Below are 14,644 nucleotides of genomic sequence, written 5' to 3' on the forward strand. Positions count from 1 at the left end.
AACCACCCATTAACCTAACTCAGTCGTTCCTGACAAATTTTCTGTTCCAGCAAATCTGAGGGGAACAATATAATTCTTTCTATCTGTATTTATCATTGCTAATGACAATAAACCATAAAAGAGTCACATGGGAGGGGAAAAGTGTTGGGAGGTGTATATGGCAGCCATAAATCTGAGTTTACCATACTACTGTTCTCTCGTGGTTGGTAGGATTTTTTAAAAAAGATTTTAATTGTCGAAAATAATGAAATATTCACCCTAACTTTGTAGTGCTCTGTGCTTAAGCTAGTAGCCTGGGCCAGAAACTGATAATGCAGACCAAAAAAGAGGCACCTTTCAGAATGGCCATGAAACAGAGACTGCTATTTCCAGTGAAGGGTGAGCAGACTGGAGCAGAGCTGCAAGAAGCCAGTGAGCCTGAGGGATGGGACGTGGAGGCAGCTACAAGAGCTAAGAACTCTGCGAGGGGAACCTTACTCAAACTTTAATTCCCTACTAGACAGGGTGCAGCCTGTCAGCTTTTTCTCTAATAAGTACAGAAGTAGCTGGTAGCATTCTAAGGATGAAGACTCAAGAGTTGGTAAGTAGCTGAGAGTGACAAAGCTGGAGACGTGTTTATGATGCTCGATCTACCCTAGCACATATTTGGGCTCCTCTAATGCTGTGGAGTTGATACATACTCTGACTGCTTGGTAGAAGCAGTTCAAAAGGATGAAGGGAATCCTTGTAGTAACTGCATACTCAAGAGTGATCTAATGATAGTACTATGGAGCTTCAAAGGATAGCTACTGATTTTTTCCTTAAGGAAGTACAAAGATCATAAACATGCTACAGGGTATTCCAAACACAACACAGATTTGGGATTACACTGTAGCAGCTGACTTCTAAAACATGGAAAATGAAAATAGTTAATGTAGGAATAGTGGGGAAGGGAATTATTTCAAGATTTTTCTGTTCTATTTTTGCTTTTTTTTAAATAGAAAAAACAAAGCAAATTATTTCATAAAGCCTACTGCTTTCTAACAGATTGGATTACGTTATCAGTTTTAGAGAACTTACAGTTCCTCCATGAAAAATAAATGAAACAAAAAATAAAATTCACACATTTACTACCTCTTATAGTCAAAACAATTTTAGGTCTGTTAAATTATTTACGACTAAGAGAATATCACTACAGTCAATCAGAATGCAATCTTTCCTAATCTGCATATACAGGGCACCGGTGAATACTGTTCTGGCTGTTAACTAAATTTTATTATACTAAAAAAATTTTTTTTTACTTCAGTGGAACTTTAAAACAAGATACTGTTAGTACACTGTTAAAAATATTTTCCTAAGGAGCTTCCCTGGTGGTCCAGTGGTTAAGAATCTGCCTTGCAATGCAGAGGACACAGGTTTGATCTTTGGTCCAGGAGGATCCTACACACCTCAGAGCAACTAAGCCCGAGTGCTACAACTACTGAAGCCTGTACACTGTGCTTAGCAACAAGAGAAGCCACCGTAATGAGAACCCCGCGCAGCACAATAAAGGGCAGCCTCTGCTTATTCCAACTAGAGAAAGCCTGCATAAAGCCATGAAGACCCAACACAGCCAAACAATGAAATAAATAAATACAAAAATTAAAAAAATTTTAAACAAAAATTTTTTCCTAGACTGCAGGTTAAGAGATTAAACACAAAGGTGATATCCAGTCTACCTCCAGGAAATTACTAAGGGGAAGAAAAGTATTTTAAATCAAATGAGGAACATGTAGGAGTGTTTCAAAGACCTTTCCCCTAATCTCTCTCTTCCATTAAAGTTCTGGATCTTTTAGGGCCTTGTTCGGTGGTGGGCAGCAGATTGGGAAAGTCACCTTGGCTTAAACAATGAACAGCTGGGTATTTCTCCATAATACCTAATGACACCACTTTGGGGGATGTTGATTACGTCTACCCAAAGAAAGCTTCTTGTCTTTCTAAAGTATTTTCCACCAAAATTTGGCATTCTTCATAGAATTTCTTTTCTGACATAAAAATGGGACTAAAAGTTGACAAAAAAAAATAAAAGAGATGATGACTAACAAGTTGTGCCCCTTCTGTAAGAGTGCTAAAAATAAAAAACTAAAAAATGGTCACGGATGCACTGCAGAAGTGCCTGCTGGGTAACTAGCAGTACAGAGAACATCACAATGTGAGAGCTTTCCAGACACAATTTTCTTTCCCTAAGAAGTTCTTACAGATCTTAGGCAGGAAGGTCTCAGGTTAAGGAAAAGAGGCTGTCGGGACTCTCAAATGCCCGTCAGAGGCCCACCCCTCCACACCCACCTCGTCATCGCTGTTAGACGTCTCCGAGTCTGAGGAGGCAGCAGGTTGACTCACAGGTGGCTCCTTCTCTTCAGAGTCACTTCGCTTCCGCTTTGCCAGGGACAAGAGTTCCTGAGAGGGCAAAGTAGCCGCATGAGTTCTGTTTACAGAGAAAGTACATCCAAAAATACTACAATGCCCACTTTCCCTAAATCTCTTCTACCTCTTTATGGTTGCAATCAAAAATACCGTCATGGGAACTTTCATCACATGAACAGTCGGACTGCCACACTTCTAAGTGGTAAAGAAATGTTTTCAAAATCTGTCCTGGGAATTCCCTGGTGGTCCAGTGGTTAAGACTGCACATTTACTGCCAAGGGCCTGGGTTCAATCACTGGTGGGGGAACTAGGATCCCACAAGCTATAAAGCACAGGGGAAAAAAAAAAAAATCTGTCCCCTCAATGGGAGGTGTATGTCTGAAATGGAAAAGTGACTAGAAAACTGAACAGTAGGCTACCCCCATATGTGTTACTCGCTCAGTCGTGTCCAATTCTTTGCAACCCCATGGAGTGTAGCCTGCCAGGCTCCTCTGTCCATGGGATTCTCCAGGCAAGAATACTGGAGTGGGTTGCCATTTACTTCTCCAGGGCATCTTCCCAACCCAGGGATCAAACCCAGGTCTCCACCATTGCAAGCAGATTCTTTACTATCTGAGCCACCAGGGAAGCCCCAGGCTACACCTAAATTTCCTCTATAAGTTACAGAAGTACTGATTCTCAGGATCAGGTCTACAAAGGTAATCTGCTCCCTGTCCTCAGTGGTATAGCCAATACTCTGAGCATCTTCTTACTATATATATAAAATTCATGGTAAAACTGGCATCTGTGGCGCTGTTCAGAATAAGCTGACAAACTGTAAGTTTCTGAAAGTGAAAGTCGCTCAGTCGTATCCGACTCTTTGTGACCCCATGGACTATAGCCTGCCAGGCTCTTCTGTCTATGGAATTCTCCAGGCCAGAATGCTGGAGATCTTCCCAACCCAAGGACCGAACCCAGGATGCCTGCATTGCAGGCAGATTCTTTACCATTTGAGCCACCGGGGAGCCCAATAAGTTTCTAAGGTAGTTTTCTGAATGCTTAAACCAGGGCAGGGAAAAGTCTATTTCTGGTGCTTCACCCAGGGCCAAGCAGGAAGTATGCTGACCACTACATCAAAATCCTAATTTGACAACCCAAATATTTCCATTCACCATCTCTGCTTTGTCCTGGTGATTTAAGAGATTAAAGGGGAAGAGATATGCCATTTAGTAAGTTGTGGCTACAACCAGGATTTGCTCTTTCACATGGTTCCCCTCTCCTGTTAGTTCTCCCCAACTCAGTCTACTCAAAAACACAACAAAAGGATGCTTGCTCTGGTTCTTGCTCTTGGGTAATATTAATACCAGACCAAAATTATATTGCACTTACCAGATGTCAGATACTTTTCTAAGCATCTAACATGTAATCTTCACAACACCTTAAGGTAAATATCATCACACCCCCCCCCAATTTAAAGATAAAAAAAACTTAGTAGCAGCAAAGGTTAAGTAATTTACCCAAGATAATACAGCGAGTGTATGATAGAGTCAGGATTCAAACCAGGACAGATAAAATCCTAGTTCCTATTTCAATCATGGTTTACATTTTCCCCTTGTGCCAAAAAAAGAGAAAAATACAACTAATAAATACTAGTAGCATTATTCCTTGATGATGATGGTGCTATACAACTAAAGATTAACTGCCAAGACAAAATTTTTAAAGACTGCTATAAAATATCTGTTTTCCTCTTCCAGTCTCTTTCTATTTTAGGAGTATACCCTCCTTGGCCAGAATGAGAAAATGACCTTCTCAGATTAACAGCTGACATGATCTTGTCTTCATAAGCAGTCATGAAATGTTACTCTTCTCATTTCCTTAGACAGAGCTGGCATATTAACTTCCTGAAAAGGCTTCAGATCATAAGAACACTCTCCTTTTTCATACCAAAATGGTAACTCCTACTGACCAAATACGAATTGCAACAATATTTGTGTGTTTATAGTCTTTTAAAAACAAGTATGTAATTTACATATAGTGTGTTTCATCCTTTTTTATGGACAGTTCTGAGTTTGACAAATATAGCTGAACTACTCCTGTGAACCAGATATAGGACAGTCCCATCATGCCCTCCAAATTTTGCTGTAACTTGCACTGGTCAATAAGAGTCATTACTTTCATATGAAAAAGTAGAGTATGTATGAGCTTCAGCCCTTTCAGGAATTTAGTGCTCTCCATCTCCCTCCCTCCCCGCCTGGCAATCACAGACCTGTTTTCTGTCCCTATACATCTGCCTATCATAAAATATCATATAAATGTAATCATGTAGCATGTAGTCTTTTGAATCCAGTTTTTTTTTAGAATAATGCATTTAAGATTCATCCATGTTGCCGGGACAGGAATAGGCAGTTTGTTTCTTTTTATTATTAAGTAATATTCCATTGTGTGGATACACCACACTTTACCCATCTGCCAGTTGAAAAACATCTGGATTGTTTACAGCTTGGGGCAATTATTGGTTCATGTACAGGTTTTCATGTAAATGCTAGTTTTTATTTCACTTGGATAAATGCCGAGTTATATGGTAATTTGTGTATGGCCTTTACTATTATCTTTTTTCCATATTACCTTCATGCAAATTTATAAAAATTGGAAAGACTTCTTATCAGTAATTTTTTCCTGACCCTTTGAGGTTCACAAATGCAACAGAATTCTGTTTTATAATAATACCAACTCATTATAACATGGATTTGGATATGTTGGCAATCAAATTCTTCCCTGAAACAGACTATTACAAGCAGTAGATACGCATTAATAGTTACTGTAACTAAAGTGTTAAGATGTTAATACTGTCTTCTTGTTAAAGAGATTCCACATAATATTAAAAAACTAAGACAACTAATAAGAACCATTGTAAGTTATCTGTATAGCACAGAGAACTCTACTTAAAACTCTGTAATTGACCTATATGGGAAAAGAATCTAAAAAAGAGTGAATGTATATATTACTGATTCACTTTGCTGTATACCTGAAATTAACACAACATTGTAAATCAAATATACCCCAATAAAAATTTAACAATAAATAAGTAAATAAAATAAAAGATAAAAACCTAGCAAATGGCTCTTCATTAGTGGACAACTGCATCTGACAGGCACAGTCCTTCTTCTACAGCATTAAATACCATATTAACAACAGTACAGAGACAGCAAAGACCTTAAGAAGTGTGAAAGGCTACTCTTCACAGTTAAGTCCTTTATATTCTGAGGGCTCATAAATCAGCTGAACACACTAATGTGCAACAGAAAGGTCTTGCCAATACCACACACACAAAGAGATAGACTTGTTACCTGTAGGGGTGGATTCATCTAACACCAATACTCACAAAATCCAGTTTAAAACTGATTCATGCATGGGGGTAGATCCACCTGCAGCTCTCTCTTGCCAGGCCCACTTCACTGTGCCACACTGGTTGAGATGATGTTGTGTGTGTCCATTGGTTCTCTCACCATCCTCTCTGTATTTCATCACAGCTAGTGAAAACCTCTTTTCTCGGGATTCCTATAGGATGCCATGGCAGTGTAGGGTGCCAGCATGGTTTATCAAATTGAAGCTGAACTAAAGATCTGCTGAGAGTAATGCCAATGCCCAACACACTGCAGGTAAGGCTGTGTAGGATGCCACATCTGGCTTCCAGAGGAGTGTCATTAACACTGCTTGATATTTAACACTAAACGAGGTGGCCAAAACTCAGACCCTAACAAAGCAAGCCTAACTACACTCAGGTAATATTTATTAAAATAGTATTATTTTGGTTAAAATTAGAATTTTAATCCATCAGTATGTCAAGATTCATAAACCTGAGGGTTGAATTGCCCCACCCCATGATTCACAATGAGCTTTTTGTGATGCCATGTTGGGATCAACTTGTAATAAAGCAATTTAGCTTCCCCTTACTCAAAGGAAATTAAGTCTCATCTCTTTAATCAAACCTCCCATGATCACATGAAAGTGGGATACACATTCTGTACCCCAGATAAGGAGAATAAAAGCCCATATGGATAAACCTCAGAGGTTTTTTTTCCCTAATAGTTAATTAGCATGTATTTTTTTCACTTATTCATTCCACAAATACAACTGATATAAGTGATTACTGCCAATTAGTGTGACCAGACATCTTGGTTTGCTCAAGACTGTCCTGGTTTTAGCAATGAAAGTCCTGAATTCTGGGAAACTCAGTTCCTGGCAAGCCGGGACAGATATTAATAGTTCTCCTGCTATCAGCACCTACTATATACCAAGTCCTGAGTAGACAGTCATGAAGATACATAATCCTATGATCTCACAGAACTGAAAACCAAGTGAGGGAGTATATGAATAACTGGTTCACCTTGCTGTTCACTTGAAACTAACACAACATTATAAATCAACTATACTCCAATAAAATTTTTTGAATAAATAAATAAAATCGAGAGAGGGAGAGAGACAACAAATAGATAAAGGATTATATCTAGTAATAAGTGCTGAGAAGGTGGTTGTCAAGTGGATGGAACACCTATCTGCAATAGGGTGATTGCTTCTTTGAGGCAATGGTATTTAGGCTGAGACTAGAAACCTGGTGAGAGGAGACAGGGGTGCAGCAGTCTTCTGGACAGAAGTCTACAGAGAGAATAGATAAGGCTCTGAGACTGGCAACAGCTTGGCTTAACCAAAGAACTGAAAGGGAACCAGTGTGACTAGAGCTTCGTAGGCAAGGGGTGGGGGATGATGGAATGAGGCAGGTTAGAGGCGAGAAGAAACCACATCATTCCCAGGTTTATAAAGCAGGATCAGGAGATCAGGAGAACAAATTTTATTGGAAGGCAGTGGGGAGACTTCATCAAATGATTTTAAGCTAGGGAAGTAACCATCCCCTGAGAGGGTTTTTAAAAGAGCACTCTAACAGGAATAGACTAGAAGGCCAGGGAAGAAGTACCGAGGGGTCCACAGCAGGGCAATCAGAGTGGATGTGGCCTGGACAGCATAAGTAGCCATAGGGACACAGGGAAGTGGGAGGACTTGAGAGATGCTGAGTAAAGAGTAATAATTCACAGAAGTGTAAATCTGAGATTAATTCCTATGTTTTCTTTCATATCAAAATTGTTGATAGAAGAACATCATTTCAACAGTGGACACCGGTTATTTTTAAAGAATAAGGAACACAGCCACTGTGTACACACATGTCTGTGGGATACATGTATGTCCCATTCTGTTTTGCTAGAACTGTTTCGACAAGCATGCACTATTTTTATAATTAAAAAACAAAAGAAAACAAACCAAACCAATGAACAAACACAAAAACCCTTCAGAATAAGTAATTCCAAAGTGACAGTATAACATTCTTTTACTTATTGCATGACTGGAGCTAACTGTGGCAACTTCTTCCAATTACCAGCAAAGTGATTATACTTATAGATAAAATACTGTGCTATATAAATGCCCACACTGCCACAGAATTGATAAAATAAAATCAGCTTTCAACACAATCAAAATAAAAAGTACATAAAAATCTTTAAAAAATTCTATTACTGTTATTTATTTATAATTGGTTCCCTCTTTGAATACTTTCTAACTAATGCACATTGGGCCTTATAGAAGAGATATCAGTATTACAGCAGAGGCTAGAGTAAGAACTCCCAATCTGACAGTGTCCTTTTTATCTCTAAGCAACCCTACTATACAGAAAAGTTAGAATCTAACTTTCTACCATGGATATGCCACAAGCAGCATTTGCTTGTTCAGCAAAGATTTATTAATTGTCTACTCTGTGTCAGGCAGGCATTATTTTCAACTACCTACAATGCTTCCACTTGAGTCTCATAAGACAATTTTAATCTCTACACATCTAAGACTGAACATATACTCTTCACCTCTAAACCTGATCTTCCTCCAGGGTTCCCTATCTCATGCCAGAACATCCTCTTCCTCACCCTCAGCATCCAATCAATCATCAAACTCACAGTTTCATAGCATGACTATTATGTCCTATTGAATCCACTTTCTGCCGTGTCTATAACTACACCGGTCCAAGTTAGGCATTCATTCAACAAATATTGACAAGGTACATGCAGCAGGCCAGATGCTGTTCTAGATGCAGGGATACTCCACTGCCCTCTCGGAGCTTCCATTCTAGTGGAACTTACCCTCTCCACCATCTCTCACCTGGACTCCTCTATCTGCCACCTAACTGGTGTCCCTTCTCTAGACTGCTCTTCACATGTCAGTCTGGGAAAACTTTTCAAAAGACAAAGAGGAACACCTCTTCCAGCTTAAAATCCTCCACTGGTTTCTCATTACCCTCAGAATAGAGTTCACAGTCCTGAATATTGCTGACCTGATCCTGGCAGTGGCTTAAAACTTCTTTTCAACCTCAGCCCACAGAGAGGTAAATTATACCTTATGAAACAATATCTTTATGAAACATACTTAACTTTATTAAGTTTGACTGACATACAATTATTTTTTATATTTGATTCAATTTTGTTTTTATTTGTAATACTGGTTGTGATCCACTAAACTGGTTTTTCCATTTTCAAAGAATCCAAAGAGACTACTTCTGCAGCTTCACTTGGACCACTCTCCCTCCGACTAGTGATGTCGTAGTCACTCTGCTTCTTTCAGTTTCATGAGAGTGCTAGGTCCTTCCTGCCTCAACGGTTTTGTACATTTTGGTCCCTCAACCATGAACACTCACATGTCACTGTACTCTTCAGTCACCTATCTCCTCGTCCCTAATCCATATTCCATGCTCAGCTTAAATGTCACTCCCATCAGGCTAGCACTGGGTCCCAGGTCAAACTGTCACAGCATCTTTATTCTTCCTTTCTAAGATGTAACACAAATCTAAGGAAATGACTCTCTGAGCAATTTCAGCACCTGTCCCTCCCTCTGTGCTCCCCTACATCCAGCTCCTGGAAGGTGGGAATTGCTTCCATTTTGTTCATCCAATTGCCTTATTGTCTAGCACTGTCTAACACATTTGTTGAAAGATTTTAAAAAAAAAGAAAAAAATCTTTCCTTTTGGGGAACTTAGGAAGGGAGCAAATAAATACAAACCAAGAGAAGGGGTGTTGAAAGACAGGTTTTCAATTTTTCCTAAAAGCCTGTTATGGCTCCCACTGGACTCAACCTTCCCTGAACTATTTCTAAAGAAAGTCAAGTGAAACTGGCAGATGAGTTACATCAGGCGAGATACAACATCATGACACAAATTTAAAAACTACAGAAGTTAACACGGACACTTCTCACAACTTCATCCGAGACTTCAAACTGCTCTGACTCATGAGAAAAGACTTTAGGGACTTCCCTAGTGGTCCAGTGGCTAAGACTCCATGATCACAATGCAGGGGGCCTAGGTGTGATTCCTGGTCAGAGAACTGGATCCCACATGCTGTAACTAAGAGTTCACATGCAGCAACTAAGAGTTTGCATGCCTCAATGAAGACTGAAGATCCCATGTGCTACAACCAAGACCTGGCGCTGACAAAAAAAAAAAAAGACTATATTAATAAGAAGCACTTCTAAATTTCCCAACTTTTATGTGAAAGATTTGTGGAAGGATACTTTATAAGAAGTATTTTTCCTTGAAAAAGGCAGAGTAAAGTTCTTGTTAGAAACACTGAGTTGTACTGACTTGAATAGACAACTTCTGGTTCCTTTCTTGTCTTGAATGCTTTTCATATTACAGGACCCACTACATAAATATTATTCCAAAAGAGTGACATATTATCTTCATATAGGTACATGGTGGGGTAAAAAAGCCTAGATTTGGCTCAGATTGTGTTATTTTTTCCCAAGAAGCACCAAAAGCAATAACTCCATGATTTGCAATTCTAAGATGTTGAAAAAAAGGTGTGGCCAACATAAAAAATAAGGTCATTATCAGGTCAGATGTTAAAATGAATCCTTCAAAGGTCTGAGTTTTTAAAACCTTTGAAAGTTAAAACAAATTTCAAAGAACTCCAATTCAGCTACCACATACCTCTTCCCACCAAGAAGAAAGGGAAAAACTAAACAGGCCTCAAAAAAAGCATCCCAACAATTCAAATGGCTTCAGAGGTTAGAAAAACCAGCTGCTTTGCCACCTTAAGGTTTGAGGTGAAGTCGCTCAGCCGTGTCCGACTCTTTGCGACCCCTTGGACTGTAACCTACTAGGCTTCTCCGTCCATGGGATTCTCCAGACAAGAATACTGGAGTGGGTTGCCATTTCCTTCTCCAGGGGATCTTCCCGACCCAGGGATCGAACCCGGGTCTCCCTCATTGGGAGCAGACGCTTTAACCTCTGCGCCACCAGGGAAGCCACCTTAAACATCTCTGTTAAGTTCCTTTGGTTATGTGTGCACACACACTATGGCTGAGACAGGAAGCCATTTCTCTCCCAAACTACTTACAGTGTCTTACGAAAAAGATTAACTTGTATGCAGACAGTGGTCTCGGTGTTTAACACAAATAAGTACCTGGACTATAACTGGTAAAATACCGTATTTTACCTCAGAGGATAGAGTCCCCTGAGAGTCTTCTGATTCAGTAGGTCTGGGATGGGAGCCCCTGCAAAGTACATCTTAAACAAGCAACCCAAGCAGTTTCACACATACATGTTCTTTCTCTCACCACCAGGAAAAACCAGTGTAGAAGGCTGACCTGCCTCACCTTCAGTAAAGACTAATTTGGAGGTAATATTTCTGACATAATGGCTTAGATTCCCACTTGGAAAACTCATAGACAAAGGATCTCCTTACTAACTGTGCTCCATTCTCACATTTGACACTCAGAGATTTGTCATGGTTTGTTCTTTTCCACAACGCCTGCTCATTAGACAGCAAATACGATGCTATACCCCACCAACGAAGACCAAGAAATAGATGGAGTAGACCAAGGCATCTTGGTGAGGTAAGGCCCAGAAGGCATTAACTTTGTTCTGAGGATTCCTAAAGACCGGAAAACCAGGCTGACTTTGAACTTCTGCTCAAGATCTCTGGGAAAACTTCTAGACAGCATAGAACTTTTTGATTCCTCTGAAAGCCTGGCACAGAGCTGAATAGAAAGAAGGCACTGATGCCTGTTAGGAGGCACAGGAAATGGGGATTTTGATCTGGTTCCCATCTGATAAAAAGAATGCCAATGAGTTGAAAAGGAGAAAGCTGAAATTGTGTTAAAATGTATTAGTATTACTTACAAATTTTATGCTAATTTCTTTTTACAAATAGATAAAGTTGGGTTTAAAGTTGTAATCCCTTCAGTTTCCACTTTGAAAAAACTTTTTTGTGGATAAGGAAAAATCTTTCTGCTACAAAAGGAAGCTCTCTACTCATTTTATTTGTCAGACTTCCGTGGAAAAAAAAACAAAGAATAATTTACAGCTTAGTTCATTTATCATCAGAACAGATGTCTTAAGAGTGCTTTACCAAGGAAGTCCCCCAAATCATCTTTTAAATTGATGTACCAATTTCCTCTATTCAATATACTTTACAAACATGCATTCGAGTAACATAGAAAATGGCTATGAAACATCATTTTGCAATATGAAACACAGAATAGTTGGTACATGGAAAGAGCATAGGCCTTGCAGTCATACAGATTTGGGTTCAAATTCTACTACCAAGTTGTGTGAATCTAAGTAAGTTATATCTTCAAGCTCCATTTTTCTTATATCTAAAATGGGGGAAATGGTACCTAATTCATCAGAATTTGAAAACCTGACAATGTATTTGATGCCTGGGTCAGGAAGATCCCCCAGAGAAGTGGAAACCCATTCCAGGATTCTTGCCTGAAAAATTCCACCAACAGAGGAGGTTAATGGATTTCAGTATCTGCTCAGTCGCTTAGTCGTGTTCGACTCTTTGTGACCCCAAGGACTGCAGCCTGCCGAACTCCTCTGTCCATGGGATTCTTCAGACAAGAATACTGGAGAGGGTTGCCATTTCCTTCTCCAGGGCTACAGTATCCTTCTGAAGGTCTCAAAGAGTCGGACATCACCGAGCGACTAAGCACACACAACACATAGGTGACTAGTTCACCTGGACTGGAACCCTCCAGACTCCTCTGTCCATGGGGTTTTCCAAGCAAGAATATTGGAGTGGGTGGCCATTTTCTTCTCCAGGGGATCTTCCTGATCTAGGGAAGTTCACCCCAGGCCCTATGTAAATGGTAACTGATGTTATCATCAGAAATACCTACATTTTAAAATTAGAAAATAGTTGTTTTTTAAGTTCTAATCCTAAGTGCCAGTCTAAACATCAGCCAAACTTTTACAGTCAAGAATATATTTTTACATATTTCAGGAGTCTCTCCTGTGAACATTTTCACCTTACCTTTCACTTTCTATCCCATAACAAGGTTTCTATCCCTCTGATACTTCTCCACAGGCCCCACTACTTCCTCATCTCCTACCTCCATATTACCATTTTCAAAAGAGCCCTCTTTCCTTCAACACCTCTCCAGTCCCTCTTTCTCAAAGTCCTCCCCTTTCATGCCCTAATATTTAAGTCCTGAGACCTCTGACCTAATACAGAGGACTCCCAAGAAGCCATTTGTAGAAAAGCTTTAGTTTTCAGGTGCTTGTATCAATTAATTCTTACAAATACTCAATCATTTGTAATAACCCAATCAGATACACAAGGCTGATATTTTATCTAGACTTTACAGTTATGGCCAAAGATACATAGCTAGAAAACAGCACAGCCTAGAACTCAAAAATTTCAGATTCTAAGTTCAGTACTCTACTCAACTTACAGAACTACTAGCTCTTGCATATCCTTTCTGTATATAATTTGTTCACTAAACATGGGGGAAAACTCTCTTTGAATCTTCTGTTATCACTGGAGCACAGCTACAAAGGACAGCTTCCTCCCTATAGTATCTCCCAGAGTATATAAACAGTTCAAGCAACCCCAAGACAGTGAGACGTAAAGTTAGTTTCAATGGCTCCTGAACATCTTTTAAGTAGAAAGAATTCTGGGATGCTGTATGAAAAGGGCCTCCATGCCGCCCTAGATATTTCTCCACTTATGCCCACTTTCCTCCTCCCAAGAGCTTTCCTGGGTCTGACATCTCAATGGGGACCCTTAACAAACACAAAACACCCTAGCTGCCAAGTAGATTCGTGTCCACTGCTAAGTATTCTTCGCCAAGCACGGAGAGGTTGCCCTTCACTCTGTTCACACCCTCGTCTTAAAAACTTCATCTTCCACAGCCTGCACCTTCTCGGCCTCCCTCTCCCGCCCCCCACCCCCCGCACCGCCCCCAAAACCTCCCAAACACCCGGGTTGGCGAGCGATACTTTCTATCTCTCCGTGCCCGGATCGCCTGGCCTGCTGCCTGCCGCCCCGATCTGGCCGTGGCAGACCAAGGATTCCTCCAGTTCCCCCAGTCCGAGGCCCACCAGCCTGGCCCCTGCCCCGCCTCCCCGCCCAAGGCGCCAAGTCCTTCGGGCTCTGTCTCCAGGCCCCGGCCAGACTCCAAGGGCCGCGGGCACTGCGGGGAGGACTGAGGGGGCGGCAGCGGCGTTCAGGACACGAGGCAGGCCGAGCGCTCCAGCCAGGAGGCCCGGGGCCCGACAGGCTCCCGACTCCCGTGGCCGGGACTCAGCCCTCCCGCTCCGCTGGCCCGCGCCTCCGCGGCCTGTCCTAACCTGATCCAGGTTCTCGTCGCTGCCGCTGTCCTCCGTGTCTGAGTCAATCACAACGCGGCCTTTCCGCTTCTTTACCATCGTGGTCCCCCGGCTCCCACGCCGGACGCCGCCCGGACTCCCCTCTTGCCCGCCTGCCAGGGGGACCGCCACTGCCGCCGTCGCCGCCGCCGCCGCTGCTGCTGTTCGACCCACACAAAGGCGACCGCGCATGCGCGCTCCGCTCCGCCCCTGGCCCCGCCCCCCGTTCGTCGCACGCCGTTCGCCGGCGCCCAAAGCCCCGCCCCTCCCCCCCCGACGCAGCGTAGGAGGCGGGGACACCCGGCTGGGTTCCGGGCGGTGAACGACCGTCTTGTACCCAGCGCCCGCAACTGGAAGCTCTGGGTGTGTCTCTGCTGTGGGGACGAAGCTTTATGTGCTGCCTACTTGTTTTGGACTGGAGCCGCAAGCATCTGGGTCTGCTCTAAGGAGCCTTTCGACTGTCCGACACTGATGGAGTCTCGAGGGCACCGTTAGGGCCGCCCGCCTGAAAGACAAATCGTTTGGACCACGCTGAGGACACCTGTTGTGGAACGAAGCCTGCCTACCTGGGCTGTGCGAGTGACAACTGATCTGGGACCT

General features: G+C 41.9%; 1 protein-coding gene across 1 annotated transcript in view; it reads right to left on the bottom strand.

Moving 5' to 3' along the window:
• Positions 1-14,239, bottom strand: part of RTF1 (RTF1 homolog, Paf1/RNA polymerase II complex component) — a 44,164-nt gene extending 29,925 nt beyond the window's left edge. Inside the window, exons 1-2 of the mRNA XM_040226877.1 lie at positions 14,027-14,239; positions 2,305-2,415 (exon numbers count right to left, since the gene is read on the bottom strand). Of these exons, the coding sequence (XP_040082811.1) occupies positions 2,305-2,415; positions 14,027-14,236 (321 nt within the window). The 5' untranslated portion in view covers positions 14,237-14,239. The remainder of the gene's footprint in view (positions 1-2,304; positions 2,416-14,026) is intronic.
• Positions 14,240-14,644: the final 405 nt, after the last annotated feature.

This window comes from Oryx dammah, unplaced genomic scaffold (assembly GCF_014754425.2).
Source record: "Oryx dammah isolate SB20612 unplaced genomic scaffold, SCBI_Odam_1.1 HiC_scaffold_26, whole genome shotgun sequence".
NCBI lineage: Eukaryota > Metazoa > Chordata > Mammalia > Artiodactyla > Bovidae > Oryx > Oryx dammah.